The sequence below is a fragment of the Malaclemys terrapin genome, chromosome 13 (assembly GCF_027887155.1).
Source record: "Malaclemys terrapin pileata isolate rMalTer1 chromosome 13, rMalTer1.hap1, whole genome shotgun sequence".
NCBI classification, from domain to species: Eukaryota; Metazoa; Chordata; order Testudines; family Emydidae; genus Malaclemys; species Malaclemys terrapin.
This window is the reverse complement of record NC_071517.1, coordinates 43260907-43275636: the sequence shown is the minus strand read 5'-3', so window position 1 is coordinate 43275636 and position 14730 is coordinate 43260907. Positions and strand designations below refer to the sequence as shown.

The window sequence follows — 14730 nt, the reverse complement described above, 5'->3', positions numbered from 1 at the left end:
TATCCATCCATCCATCATCTCGCTGTTTGTAGTATCTAGCTATCCAAGCACATGTGCCCTGCGTATCTAACTAAAACACTTAGTCAAATACTGCTCATTCTTTCCCCCGGCCTTTTTGTACACCAGCACACTACACCTGATCTCTACCAAACCAGCGGGGCATAAAAAAAATAAATCATTCTGTTTCTCTTCAGTGTTATCATAATCACTTCCACTCCCTTTCCCTGATAAGGATTTTTGTATGCCTTCATCACTGAGTGCCTGACCAAGCAGCTCAGGGATGTTAATAACGTAAGTTACTGTTTCTAGCCCTGCCCCTTAGGTACACTCTGCGGTATTGGGGGAAAGATCAGCATGACACTGAAGTGGAGGAATACCAAAAAGGTGTGTTCTGATTACATGCCGTTAGAAAGCGTCATCTTCAGAATGACGTCTGCAGGGGCTTAATGAGAGATCAGAAAGCCTTTAAAAAGCAGAGCTGTCCCCCAAATGCCAACAATCTCGCTTTCGACTGCACCACGATGGGTCGTGCACGGACGGCTCCCAGCGTTCCTTTGTGGATTTTCTTGGGGTTCATGTTTTTTTCTCTCCCCGTGACAGGTAAGGGCTTGCGGCGTTCCTTAATAGTAAGAACGAGCCAGATCGTCAGCTGAAGTCGATTTATGCCTGGTGGGGACCAGGCTTGATTGACTCCAATGGAGATATGGCCAATTCACACCAGATAGGGATCTGGCCCCATTGACTCGGGTTGAGGTATGTCTGATTCACACTTGCTGGGGAATCTAGTCCAGTAATGAGACTTCAGGCTATATGGGGTCTTTGAGCTGAGCTTCACAAAATGGATCATTATTATTATCCATACTGTATAGAATGGAGAACTGAGGCACAGAGAGGACACATGACCAGACCAGTGGCAGAGATAGGAGTAGAACCCACCAGGAGTCCTGGCTCCCTAGTCCCCGCTCTAACTCCTACCTACGAGACCCGAAGCACTGAGATAGAGGATGGTCTTATGGCGAAGGCATTGGTCTGAACTGGGGTCAATTCCCCGTCCGTAACATGGAGATAATTCTCCTTCCTTCGTCTGTTTTGTCTCTTTAGATTCAGGGCAGTATCTCTCCTACCTATCTGCCTGTGGGTTTAACAGCTGAGACTTTCAAATCTAAAGTTAGGAGCCCAACTTTCAGTGAAAGTCAATATGTTTGGATCCTTTAAAAATGCCCAGGGGATGCTATAATACACATGCTAACCACAGACTTTCTTTCACAGGCTAACTTGCCCTAGAGTTGACAATAGCCCCCACCACTCCCAGCCCCACTTCCTAGGTTTATTGAGGCGAGAGATAAGCCCCAGGGGCTCACATCGGTGCTTGAGTTAGATCTAGATCCGAATTTTGGAACCCTTTAAGGTTCCAGGGTTGTTTGGATCTGGGGTTTTACTAAAGTGACCCATTAAATCTCGGAGGAGTGAAGTTGAACGAGATTTATGAAAAGATCCACATTTCCCAATGAGTGGCCACAACGGACACGGTTAGTTTTACAATGATGTTCTTGTGGGTAACATACAGGAGTGGGAATCACAACTCCTGGCTTCCGTTCCCAGCTCCAGGAGGAGAATAGGATCTAGTGGTTAGAGCGGGGGCGGGGGGATCTAGTCTCAGATTCAAGGCTGAAAGTTATCAATTCCTGCCTTCTGCTGCTGTTCTCTATGAACTTGGCCAAGGTAATTCTCCCCTTTTCCCCCCCACCATGGAATATGGGGCTAATTATACTTACTCGCCTCACCAGGGGCTTGTGCAGAGGAATGCATTTGTAAAAAACGTTGATAACTTTGGATGGGGAGGCGGGGAAATAGACACCACAAAGGATTATTTAATCCACTGGGTTTGAAACTGAATGAATTTCTATAATCTGATGACTAATTCCTCCGTCACGCAGTTTAAACTGCTTATATATTTTTGTTAGAATTTCACCCATGACTGGTCAGTAAATAAAGGCTCTGTTTCTAATCCCTTGGTTTACTGCCAGTTCTTGTATTGCCACAGCACCTGCCAATCCCAGCTGAGATCAGGACCCCGCTGTGCCGGGCGCTGCACAGACACACAGGGAGAGACAGTCCCTGCCCCAGCTGAGATCAGGGCTCTGTTGTGCCGGGCGCTGCACAGACACACACGGAGAGACAGTCCCTGCCCCAGCTGAGATCAGGGCTCTGTTGTGCCAGGCGCTGCACAGACACACAGGGAGAGACAGTCCCTGCCCCAGCTGAGATCAGGGCCCCGTTGTGCTGGGCGCTGCACAGACACGCAGGGAGAGACAGGCCCTGCCTTGAAGAGGTCACAGTCTATTCCAGTGCAGGAGAGCAGCAGCCAAGAAATGTGCTATTGATGGCGCTGTCAGCAATAGGGAGGTGTCGAGCAACGAAGGCGCTTTCCCCCTTCATTTCTGCTCTGTCTGCTTGTCCGGCGTGGGTAGTGGGCTGCGTGTCCTGCACAGTCACTGCACATGGGCTCTGGATGTGTTCTGGGTGGAGACGTCTCCTTGTGACTGGAAATACCCCTCAGCCCCATCAGCAGGGCAGGGCCAGGGTGGAATCAGGAGGATGCTGATGTAGGGAGGCAGCTGCTGGGTCTTCTACAAGGACTGGACTTGTGACTGTGCAATGTAGGCAGCACAGGGTCCAGGCAGAGGCCTTAGCTCAGGAGCAGAGCCATCAGTAGCGAGCTCCACTGCAACCACTACAGGGCGACACCAAGCACCACCGGGAGAGCGACCGGCGTTACCCGGCTGCTGTATAAACTGCTGCTCTTCTTCCTTTCCCCAGGGGCAACTTCTGCCACGACAGGTATGAGTCAGAGCACATCCAGCATCACCGCTGCCGAGGCCACCACGACCTCCAACTCTGCTGCCACCGTGAGCCCCAGCTCCGCTCCCACGGAGACCCCCAACACCGCTGGCACCGCAAACCCCAGCTCTGTGGCCACCACGACCTCCAACTCTGCTGCCACTGTGAGCCCCAGCTCCGCTCCCACGGAGATTCCCAGCTCCACTCCCAGTGCAACCCCCAGCTCCCCCCTCACTGTGAACCCCACCTCTGCTGCCGCCTCGAACCCCAGCTCTGCTACGAATACGGCGCCCACCTCCCCTGACACATCAATCCCCAGCTCCCCTGACTCTTCAACCCCCAGCTCCACTGCCACCTCGACCCCCAGCTCCCATACCACTGAGACCTCCAGCTCTGCTACCACCTCGACCCCCAGCTCCCATTCCACTGAGACCTCCAGCTCTGCTGCCACCTCGACCCCCAGCTCCCATTCCACTGAGACCTCCACCTCCGCTGCCATCTCGACCCCCAGCTCCCATTCCACTGAGACCTCCACCTCGGCTGCCACCTCGACCCCCAGCTCCCCTCCCACTGTGAACCCCAGCTCCACTGCCACCTCGAACCTCGCCTCCCCGGCAGTCTCAACCACCAGCACTCCTGACACCTCAACCTCCACCTCTACTCCTACTGTAAGCCCCACCTCTACTCCCACTGAGATCCCCAGCTCCTTTCCCAATGCGACCCCCAGCTCCCCACCCACTGTGAACCCCACTTCTGCTGCTGCCTTGAACCCCAGCTCTGCTGCAACTACAACCCCCAGCTCCCCTGACACTTCAACCCACAGCTCCCCTGCCGCCTCAACGGCCAGCTCCCCTGATACCTCGACCCCCAGCTCCTCTCCCACTGAGACCTCCAGCTCCACTGCCACCTCGACCCCCAGCTCCTCTCCCACTGAGACCTCCAGCTCCACTGCCACCTCGACCCCCAGTTCCCCTCTCACCGAGATATCCAGCTCCACTGCCACCTCGACCCCCAGCACACCAGATACTTCGACCCCCAGCTCCTCTCCCACCACAACCGACAATTCCACTCCCACCTCTACCCCCAGTTCCACCCCCACCACAACCGACAACTCCACCCCAATCAGTGCCACAACCCTCAGCTCCACCCCCACCACAACCCCCAGCTCCACCACCACTACGACTGACAACTCCACTCCCACCACAACCTCCAGCTCCATCCCCACCACAACCAACTCCACTCCCATCTCAACCCCCAGCAACACCCCCACCACGATCGACAACTCCACTCCCTCCTCAACCCCCAGCAACACCCCCACCACGACCGACAACCCCACTCCCTCCTCAACCCCCAGCACCAATCCAACCACGACCGACAACTCCACTCCCATCTCAACCTCCAGCTCCACTCCCACCACGACCGACAACTCCACTCCTATCTCAACCCTCAGCTCCACTCCCACCACGATCCCCACCTCCACTCCCATCTCAACCCCCAGCAACACCCCAACCACGACCGACAACTCCACCCCAACCAGTGCCACAACCCTCAGCTCCACTCCCACCACAAGTTCCACTTCCATTCTCACAATGACCCCCAGCTCCACCCCCACGACCGACAACTTCACCCCCACCTCAACGCCCAGCTCCAGCCCCACCACAACCGACAACTCCACCCCAACCAGTGCCACAACCCTCAGCTCCTCTCCCACCACGACCCCCACCTCCACTCCCATCTCAACCTCCAGCTCCACTCCCACTACGACCGACAACTTCACTCCCTCCTCAACCCCCAGCAACACCCCCACCATGACCGACAACTCCACCCCAACCAGTGCCACAACCCTCAGCTCCACTCCCACCACAAGTCCCAACTCCACTTTCACGATGACCCCCAGCTCCTCTACTACATCCACCCCCAGTTTCAGTCCCACAACAATCCCCAGCTCCTCTGCCACATCAACCCCCAGCTCCATCCCCACCACAACTGACAATTCCACCCCCACCTCAGCCCCCAGCTCCACCCCCACCACAACCGACAACTCCACTCCCACCACAACCCCCAGCTCCATTCCCACCACAACCAACCCCACTCCCTCCTCAACCCCCAGCACCAATCCAACCACGACCGACAACTCCACTCCCATCTCAACCTCTAGCTCCACTCCCACCACGACTGACAACTCCACTCCCTCCTCAACCCCCAGCAACACCCCCACCACGACCGACAACCCCACTCCCTCCTCAACCCCCAGCACCAATCCAACCACGACCGACAACTCCACTCCCACCTCAGCCCCCAGCTCCACCCCCACCACAAACGACAACTCCACTCCCACCACAACCCCCAGCTCCACACCCGCCACGACTGACAACTCCATTCCAACCTCAACCCCCAGCTCCATCCCCACCACAACCAACTCCACTCCCACCTCAACCCCCAGCACCACCCCCACCACAACCAACAACTCCACTCCAACCAGTGTCACAACCCTCAGCTCCACTCCCACCACAAGTCCTAGCTCCACTCTCACAATGACCCTCAGCTCCACCACCACGACCGACAATTCAACTCCCACCTCAACCCCCAGCTCCATCCGCTCCACAACCGACAACTCCACTCCCACCTCAACCCCCAGCTCCACTCCCACTACGACTGACAACTCCACTCCCACCTCAACCCCCAGCTCCATTCCCACCACGACCGACAACTCCACTGCCTCCTCAACCCCCAGCAAAACCCCCACCACGACCGACAACTCCACTCCTATCTCAACCCTCAGCTCCACTCCCACCATGATCCCCACCTCCACTCCCATCTCAACCTCCAGTTCCACTCCCACCACGACTGACAACTCCACTCCCTCCTCAACACCCAGCTCTACTCCCACCACGATCGACAACTCCACTCCCTCCTCAACCCCCAGCAACAACCCCCCCACGACCGACAACCCCACTCCCTCCTCAACCCCCAGCACAAATCCAACCACGACCAACAACTCCACTCCCACCACAACCCCCAGCAACACCCCCACCACAACCGACAACTCCACTCCTATCTCAACCCTCAGCTCCACTCCCACCACGATCGACAACTCCACTCCCTCCTCAACCCCCAGCAACACCCCCACCACGACCGACAACCCCACTCCCTCCTCAACCCCCAGCACCAATCCAACCACGACCGACAACTCCACTCCCACCTCAGCCCCCAGCTCCACCCCAACCACAACCGACAACTCCACTCCCACCACAACCCCAAGCACCACCCCCACCACAACCGACAACCCCACTCCCTCCTCAACCCCCAGCACCAATCCAACCACGACCGACAACTCCACTCCCATCTCAACCTCTAGCTCCACTCCCACCACGATCGACAACTCCACTCCCTCCTCAACCCCCAGCAACACCCCCACCACGACCGACAACCCCACTCCCTCCTCAACCCCCAGCACCAATCCAACCACGACCGACAACTCCACTCCCACCTCAGCCCCCAGCTCCACCCCCACCACAAACGACAACTCCACTCCCACCACAACCCCCAGCTCCACACCCGCCACGACTGACAACTCCACTCCCACCTCAACCCCCAGCTCCATCCCCACCACAACCAACTCATCTCCCACCTCAACCCCCAGCACCACCCCCACCACAACCGACAACTCCACTCCAACCAGTGCCACAACCCTCAGCTCCACTCCCACCACAAGTCCTAGCTCCACTCTCACAATGACCCTCAGTTCCACCACCACGACCGACAATTCAACTCCCACCTCAACCCCCAGCTCCATCCGCTCCACACCCGACAACTCCACTCCCACCTCAACCCTCACCTCCACTCCCACTACGACTGACAACTCCACTCCCATCTCAACCTCCAGTTCCACTCCCACCACGACCGACAACCCCACTCCCTCCTCAACCCCCAGCACCAATCCATCCACGACCAACAACTCCACTCCCACCTCAACCCCCATCTCCAGCCCCACCACGAGGGACAACTCCACTCCCACCTCAACCCCCAGCTCCACTCCCACCACGATCCCCACCTCCACTCCCAACTCAACCCCCAGCTCCATCCCCACCACGACCGACAACTCCACTCCCACCTCAACCCCCAGCTCTATTCCCACCATGACCGACAACTCCACTCCCTCCTCAACCCCCAGCTCCACTCCCACCTCAACCCCCAGCAACACCCCCACCATGACCGACAACTACACTCCCTCCTCAACCCCCAGCTCCACTCCCACCTCAACCCCCAGCAACACCCCCACCACGACCGACAACTCCACCCCAACAAGTGCCACAACACGCAGCTCCACTCCCACCACAAGTCCCAACTCCACTTTCACGATGACCCCCAACTCCTCTGCTACATCCACCCCCAGTTTCACTCCAACCACAACCCCCAGCTCCACATCCACCACGACTGACAACTTCACTCCCACCTCAACCAGCAGCTCCATCCCCACCACAACCAACAACTCCACTCCAAGCAGTGCCACAACCCTCAGCTCCACTCCCACCACAAGTCCTAGTTCCACTCTCACAATGACCCTCAGCTCCACCACCACGACCGACAATTCAACTCCCACATCAACCCCCAGCTCCATCCGCTCCACAACCGACAACTCCACTCCCACCTCAACCCTCAGCTCCACTCCCACTACGATTGACAACTCCACTCCCACCTCAACCCCCAGCTCCACCCCCACCACAACCGACAACTCCACTCCCTCCTCAACCCCCAGCACCAACCCAACCACGACCGACAACTCCACTCCCATCTCAACCCCCAGCTCCAGCCCCACCACGAGTGACAACTCCACTCCCACCTCAACCCCCAGCTCCACTCCCACCACGATCCCCACCTCCACTCCCAACTCAACCCCGAGCACCACTCCCACCACAACCGACAACTCCACCCCAACCAGTGCCACAACCCTCAGCTCCACTCCCACCACAAGTCCTAGTTCCACTCTCACAATGACCCTCAGCTCCACCACCACGACCGACAATTCAACTCCCACATCAACCCCCAGCTCCATCCGCTCCACAACCGACAACTCCACTCCCACCTCAACCCTCAGCTCCACTCCCAATACGATTGACAACTCCACTCCCACCTCAACCCCCAGCTCCACCCCCACCACAAACGACAACTCCACTCCCTCCTCTACCCCCAGCACCAACCCTTCCACGACCGACAACTCCACTCCCATCTCAACCCCCAGCTCCAGCCCCACCACGAGTGACAACTCCACTCCCACCTCAACCCCCAGCTCCACTCCCACCACGATCCCCACCTCCACTCCCAACTCAACCCCGAGCACCACTCCCACCACAACCGACAACTCCACCCCAACCAGTGCCACAACCCTCAGCTCCACTCCCACCATAAGTCCCAGCTCCAGTCTCACAATGACCCCCACCTCCTCTGCTACATCCATCCCCAGTTTCACTCCCACAACAACCCCCATCTCCTCTGCCACATCAACCCCCAGCTCCACCCTCACCACAACTGACAATTCCACCCCCACCTCAGCCCCCAGCTCCACCCCCACCACAACCGACAACTCCACTCTCACCACAATCCCCAGCTCCACACCCACCATGACTGACAACTCCACTCCCACCTCAACCCCCAGCTCCATCCCCACCACAACCAACTCCACTCCCACCTCAACCCCCAGCAACACCCCCACCACGACCGACCACTCCACTCCCTCCTCAACCCCCACCACGACCAACAACTCCACTCCCACCTCAACCCCCACCACGACCGACAACTCCACTCCCACCTCAACCCCCACCTTGACTCCCACCTCAACCCCCAGCTCCGCTGCGATCATGACCCCCAGCCCCACTCCGACCATAACCGCCAGCTCATCTGCCACCTCAACCCCCATCTCATCTGACACTTCAACCCCCAGCTCCCCTGCTGCCTCGACCCCCAGCTCTGCTGTCACCTCAACCCCCAGCTCCACTGCCACCTCAACCCCCATCTCATCTGACACTTCAACCCCCAGCTCCACTGCTACCATGACTCCCAGCTCTGCTGGCACCTCAACCCCTAGCTTCACTGCTACCATGACCGCCAGCTCCACTGTCACCATGACCCCCAGCTCTGCTGCCACCTCGACCCCCAGCTCCGCTGCCACCTCGACCCCCAGCTCTGCTGCCACCTCGACCCCCAGCTCCGCTGCCACCATGACCCACAGCTCTGCTGCCACCTCGACCCCCAGCTCTGCTGCCGTCTCAACCCCCAGCTCCACCCCCACCACGACTGACAATTCCACCCCCACTTCAGCCCCCACCACGACCGACAACTCCACTCCCACCTCAACCCCCATCTTGACTCCCACAACGACCCCCAACTCCACTGCGATCATGACCCCCAGCCCCACTCCTACAATGACCGGCAGCTCCACCCCCACCACGACCGACAACTCCACTCCCACCAGACCCCCCAACTCCACTCCCACCTCAACCCCCAGCTCCGCTGCGATCATGACCCCCAGCCCCACTCCGACCATGACTGCCAGCTCATCTGCCACCTCAACCCCCATCTCATCTGACACTTCAACCCCCAGCTCCCCTGCTGCCTCGACCCCCAGCTCCACTGTCACCTCGCCCCCCGGCTCTGCTGCCGTCTCAACCCGCAGCTCCGCTGCCACCTCAACCCCCAGCTCATCTGACAGTTCAACCCCCAGCTCCCCTGCTGCCTCGACCCCCAGCTCCACTGCCACCTCAATCCCTAGCTCCACTGTTACCATGACCCCCAGCTCCGCTGCCACCTCGACCCCCAGCTCCGCTGCTACCTCAACCCCCAGCTCCGCTGCCACCTCGACCCCCAGCTCCGCTGCCACCTCAATCCCTAGCTCCACTGTTACCATGACCCCCAGCTCCGCTGCCACCTCAACCCCCAGCTCCGCTGCTACCTCGACCCCCAGCTCCGCTGCTACCTCAACCCCCAGCTCCGCTGCCACCTCGACCCCCAGCTCCGCTGCCACCTCAATCCCTAGCTCCACTGTTACCATGACCGCCAGCTCCGCTGCCACCTCGACCCCCAGCTCCGCTGCTACCTCGACCCCCAGCTCCGCTGCCACCTCAACCCCCAGCTCCACTGTCACCTCGACCCCCAGCTCCGCTGCCACCATGACCGCCAGCTCCGCTGCCACCTCGACCCCCAGCTCCGCTGCCACCTCGACCCCCAGCTCCGCTGCCACCATGACCCCCAGCTCTGCTGCCACCTCGACCTCCAGCTCCACTTCCAGAGCTACCAGCTCTGCTACAATCTCTCCACAATCTACAGTCACTACATCCAAGAATACTGGGCATCCTACCTCTTCTGGGTCTCCTGCAGTTACACCCACCCCCGCTGTCATCAGCTCTGCAAGTTCACCTAGCTCCAGCGCTTCTAGCGTCCCAGCCTCATCTGCTCCCACCTTGGGTATGTTTACTTCGTATTCCATGTGTTCAGGTGGCCCCGAAGGGCTCCCAGCTGAGCTCAGGGCTCCCAGCTGAGCTCAGGGCTCCCATGTGCCAGGTGCTGTACATCCAACCCAGCAATACCAACCCTGAAACCACCTACCAAAGTAGCACATAGATCTGCACGCCCGGGCTTCCACAAGTAGCACCCGCCAGGTTGAATGCTCATGGGTCTGGGGGGAAGGGGTTTTGATGCACCAAGGGGGTCATTGATGGAGGGGCACGGAAGGTGGGTGGTGCACTCTCTTCCTATGAGATGGCCCTACTTTGACGAAACTTGGTGAGTTTCTTACTCCGGGACACTTCCCAGGTAGCTGTGCCTAGATAGGGGCTGAGCAGCCGTCCTACACCGTTCACCTCCATGATCAAGCCTTGTTGGGAATGGGAGACAAGGGATGGATCACTTGAGGATTACCTGTTCTGTTCATTCCCTCTGAAGCATCTGGCACTGGCCATTGTCAGAAGACAGGATACTGGGCTAGATGGACCTTTGGTCTGACCCAGTCTGGCCGCGCTTATCTTCTTATAACTTGTGGCCATTTTTATCCACCAGGTTCCATCCCAACTAGTGGAGATACGACTTCTTCTGGCCCACCGAGGACTGGACCAGCCACCTCTCCCAGTCTACCAGAATCCACGACACCTTCAGGGTCTGGCGCTACCGCCTCATCTTTTGGGCCCGTTTCTGTCACCTCACAGACCACAGGTGAGGTTATTTGCTTGTTGAATAGCAGGACTGGTCAAAGGAATTCTGTTGAGCTGTTTTGGCTGATGGGCAACGGGGGGCTTTGACCCAATGAACGTTTTCACGGAAAAGGGCCACTTGCTGCGAAAATTGTTCAGATTTCATCAGCAAATTGCAAATCAAAGCTTTTCAGCTGAAAAACAAAAAGGTCCCAGGGTTTGTCTTACAATTTGGCCGGCACTTGCTTAGATTTTTTTATCTGCGAGCGGTTTAGAGCTGAAATATTTCGCTTTTTTTTCTTCCAGTTTTGGACCGATTTTTGCTGTGTTTCATTTTCAGTTTAAAAATGTGTAGTTATTAGCCGACCTTTTTGTGGGGTTGGCTTAACATTTGAGGGGGTTTGGTCAAACAATTTCCCATGTTTAATTTTTCAGTTAACGCAATATTTTCAGTGGAAAGTTTTGATGATGATGATTTGGGGGGGGGCTGTTTCTTTTCATTGAAATGCTCCACGGAAAAAGAAATCCCTTTTCTGACCCCCTGTATTAAAGAGGGAAGGGGTTTGTGCCAGTGGATCAGGACTGGGATTCAGGTGCCCTGGGCTCCAGTCCTGGCTCTACTACCGGCTCTCTGCCTCAGTTTCCCCCTGTAAAATAAGGATATGACACTGACCTCCTTTGTGGAGCTCTTTGCGATCTACTGATGAGAAAAGCTCTCTAAATTAGATTCCTGCTATTATTATTTCTTTGAATTACAGTACAACCTAGAGGCTTTTTTTGGTTAAAAAACTCCCATTTGTTGCACTAAATACACAAAAATAATATTTAAAATAAAACAGACAATTTTATCATACACATTTCTGATGTGGGAAAAAAGCCCCCAGCCATTTCCCCACCAAAATAAAAATGTCAAGCCGCTCTATGAGCCCCATTTCGCAAACGGGAAAACTGAGGCCTAGAAAGACAAGGAGACTTGCCCAATGTCACGCAGAAAGAGACCCCGGGCTGAGCCAGGAACTGAATCTCGAGTCCCAGACTGTTTTAGAGAGTAGAATCGTTCCCAGAAGCTGCATTCAGACGGGGTCTCATCTAATTGATGAGGCCAGCCTGATGCTCAGAGAACTAAAATGAATCATGCCCGATGAAGCTGGCAACCCGAGGAGGAAATGTAACAGGATTTGGGAGGCCAATCCACTCTGATCTCGCATGGCTCTTTGTCCCCCTCTAATGGTGACACTATGGCTCGATTTGTGAGTCTGCTAATGCCCCTGAACTAATGCGCTTGAACATTTTACGGCCAGAAAGGCCAGTGAGATCATGGATAACACAAGCCTTCTGCAGCAAACCACAACTTCCGTGGGGGCCGGAGCGCATTATGCAGGGTGCACTAGTGTCTCAAAGCGCTCTAAAATCCACCTGCCTGCTCAGCCGGTCTTGAAATTTGCTGGGCCTCATCAGGGCACCGGGTAGGACGCCTGGTTCAAATTTGCTCAAGGGGTCCCAGTGCCTGAGTTGTCTTGAAAGTTGCTGCGGCTTATCCAAGCGTGATCCTGTGGCTGAAGCACGAGGCTCTAATGCTTGGATCAGAGACGGCCGCACAGGTGACAGAACGGGCTCAGGGGGTTGGGTAGGCCCGTACACAGGTGGCTAACCCAAGCCACCATGGCCACGATGGTTTTAGCATGCCAGCTCCCCTTTACTTGACCACCAGGGGGAGCTGTGCGCCCTCAACACCCCTTGACTGTAAAGATGGCCCATTATGTTTTCACCCTGGCCTGACCATCCGCCCCCTCCCTCATCTCGTTTCCTGCAGCCTCTCCGGATAGCAGCGCCCTCCCCTACTGGGCCATTATCCTCATCTGCCTGGCCGCGCTGAGTCTGCTGAGCTTCTGCTCCCTGGTAAGGATCCCGGTGAGAAGGTGCCGGGCTGCAGGGCAGGGCGTAGATGGGGGCAGGCCGCAGTGTGGCAGCCCAGTCCTCTCCACCTTGAGCTAAAAGGCGTGTGGCTGCGGTAGTAGGTTGTTATCCTCTATGCTGGGCAGCTGCTACAGGGCAATATGGCAACCACTTTGGGGGTGCATGGCAAAAGGTGATGTAAGAAATACCACCCTGTGTGTGGGTGGGACAGCCACCCACCTGCATACAGTACAGGACTCCTGGGTTCTAGTCCCAACTCTGGGAGAGGCGTGGGATCTAGGGGGGAGTCAGGACTCCTGGGTTGTATCCCCAGTGCTGGGAGGGCCATACTGTTTAGAGCACGGGGGTTGGGGGTCAGGACTCCTTGGTTCTCTCCCCAGCTCTGGGAGGGAAGTGGTGTCTAGTGGTTAGAGCAGGGGGGCTGGGAGTCATGATTCCTGGGTTCTCGCCCCAGCTTTGGGAGGGAAGTGGTGTTTAGTGGTTAGAACACACATACACGCACACATACACAAACACATATTCTCTGTATCTCTTTCCCCTGCCATTCACCCTCCATCTCTGTCTCCTGCAGCTGGCGTTTTTCCTAAAGTCGAGGCTGGCTGGTGCCACCTCCTACTCCGTCCAGAAGGCTCATCAGTTCCTCCAGAACCGGACCTGATGCGATCACAGCTGAGGGAAGAATGGGCCATCCAAAACCTCCGACTACAGCCACCCATAAGGGGGCTGCTCCGATCCGGCACACCAGGGCTAACCCAGAGCCACTATAGTCAGTATTGAGCCGAGAAAGCCAGTATTAATCCTTAGCTGCCAGATGAACATATGCTGCCTTCTGGGGGGCAGCGGTGGGATGGCGCTTTGGTCCCCTTCCGGGGGCAGGGAACACAGATCGGTGGAATCTGCACCGAGAACCCAGGCATCCTATGTTCTGTTACATCCATTAGGTGGAACCCAGAAGAAAGGAACAGAGAAAATAAAAAGGAGATGAATGACTATCGAATGGGCTGGATGGTGGTGGGATTGTCCAGTGGTTAGTGCATAGGACTCCTGGCTTCTATCCCCAATTGTTGGAGTGAAGTGGGGTCTAGTAGGTTAAGCAGAGGGAGCTGGGAGCCAGGACACCTGGGTTCTATTCCTCTGACTGCACAGCATCCATTTAACAAATATTTTCTTTGCTGGTCTGCACTGCTGTATTTGGCTGCCTTAGACTGTGACCTCTTCATGGCAGGGCCTGTCTCTCTCTGTGTGTCTGTGCAGCGCCCGGCACAACGGGGCCCTGATCTCAGCTGGGGCAGGGACTGTCTCTCCCTGTGTGTCTGTGCAGCGCCCGGCACAACGGGGCCCTGATCTCAGCTGGGGCAGGGACTGTCTCTCACTGTGTGTCTGGGCAGCGCCCGGCACAACGGGGCCCTGATCTCAGCTGGGGCAGGGCCTGTCTCTCCCTGTGTGTCTGTGCAGCGCCCGGCACAACGGGGCCCTGATCTCAGCTGGGGCAGGGCCTGTCTCTCCCTGTGTGTGTCTGTGCAGCACCCAGCACAACGGGGCCCTGATCTCAGCTGGAGCAGGGACTGTCTCTCGCTGTGTGTCTGTGCAGCGCCCGGCACAACGGGGCCCTGATCTCAGCTGGGGCAGGGACTGTCTCTCCCTGTGTGTCTGTGCAGCGCCTGGCACAACGGGGCCCTGATCCTGAGTAGGAACTGATACTCTGCCATTCTCTCCCTATCAGAATCACTGAGGCTTGAATCAATATACTGGAAGTTTTGTCCCTGGTGAAAATATGTACATTGGCCAG

General features: G+C 57.0%; 1 protein-coding gene across 1 annotated transcript; it reads left to right on the top strand.

The window, feature by feature from the left end:
* The first annotated feature begins 536 nt into the window (after positions 1–536).
* Positions 537–14446, top strand: LOC128847744 (mucin-2-like). The gene is made up of 5 exons (XM_054047423.1): positions 537–600; positions 2821–10302; positions 10894–11046; positions 12838–12923; positions 13513–14446. Exons 1-5 carry the CDS (start codon positions 576–578, stop codon positions 13597–13599), a joined length of 7833 nt encoding a protein of 2610 aa, XP_053903398.1. The 5' UTR covers positions 537–575; the 3' UTR covers positions 13600–14446.
* Positions 14447–14730: the final 284 nt, after the last annotated feature.

Excerpts from the sequence above, each read along its gene's own strand:
- LOC128847744 (XM_054047423.1), top strand. The coding sequence starts at position 576 with ATGTTTTTTTCTCTCCCCGTGACAG. Across the intron at positions 10,303-10,893 it reads CTCATCTGCTCCCACCTTGG|GTTCCATCCCAACTAGTGGA; the intron begins GTATGTTTACTT and ends TTTATCCACCAG. Across the intron at positions 11,047-12,837 it reads TGTCACCTCACAGACCACAG|CCTCTCCGGATAGCAGCGCC; the intron begins GTGAGGTTATTT and ends CGTTTCCTGCAG.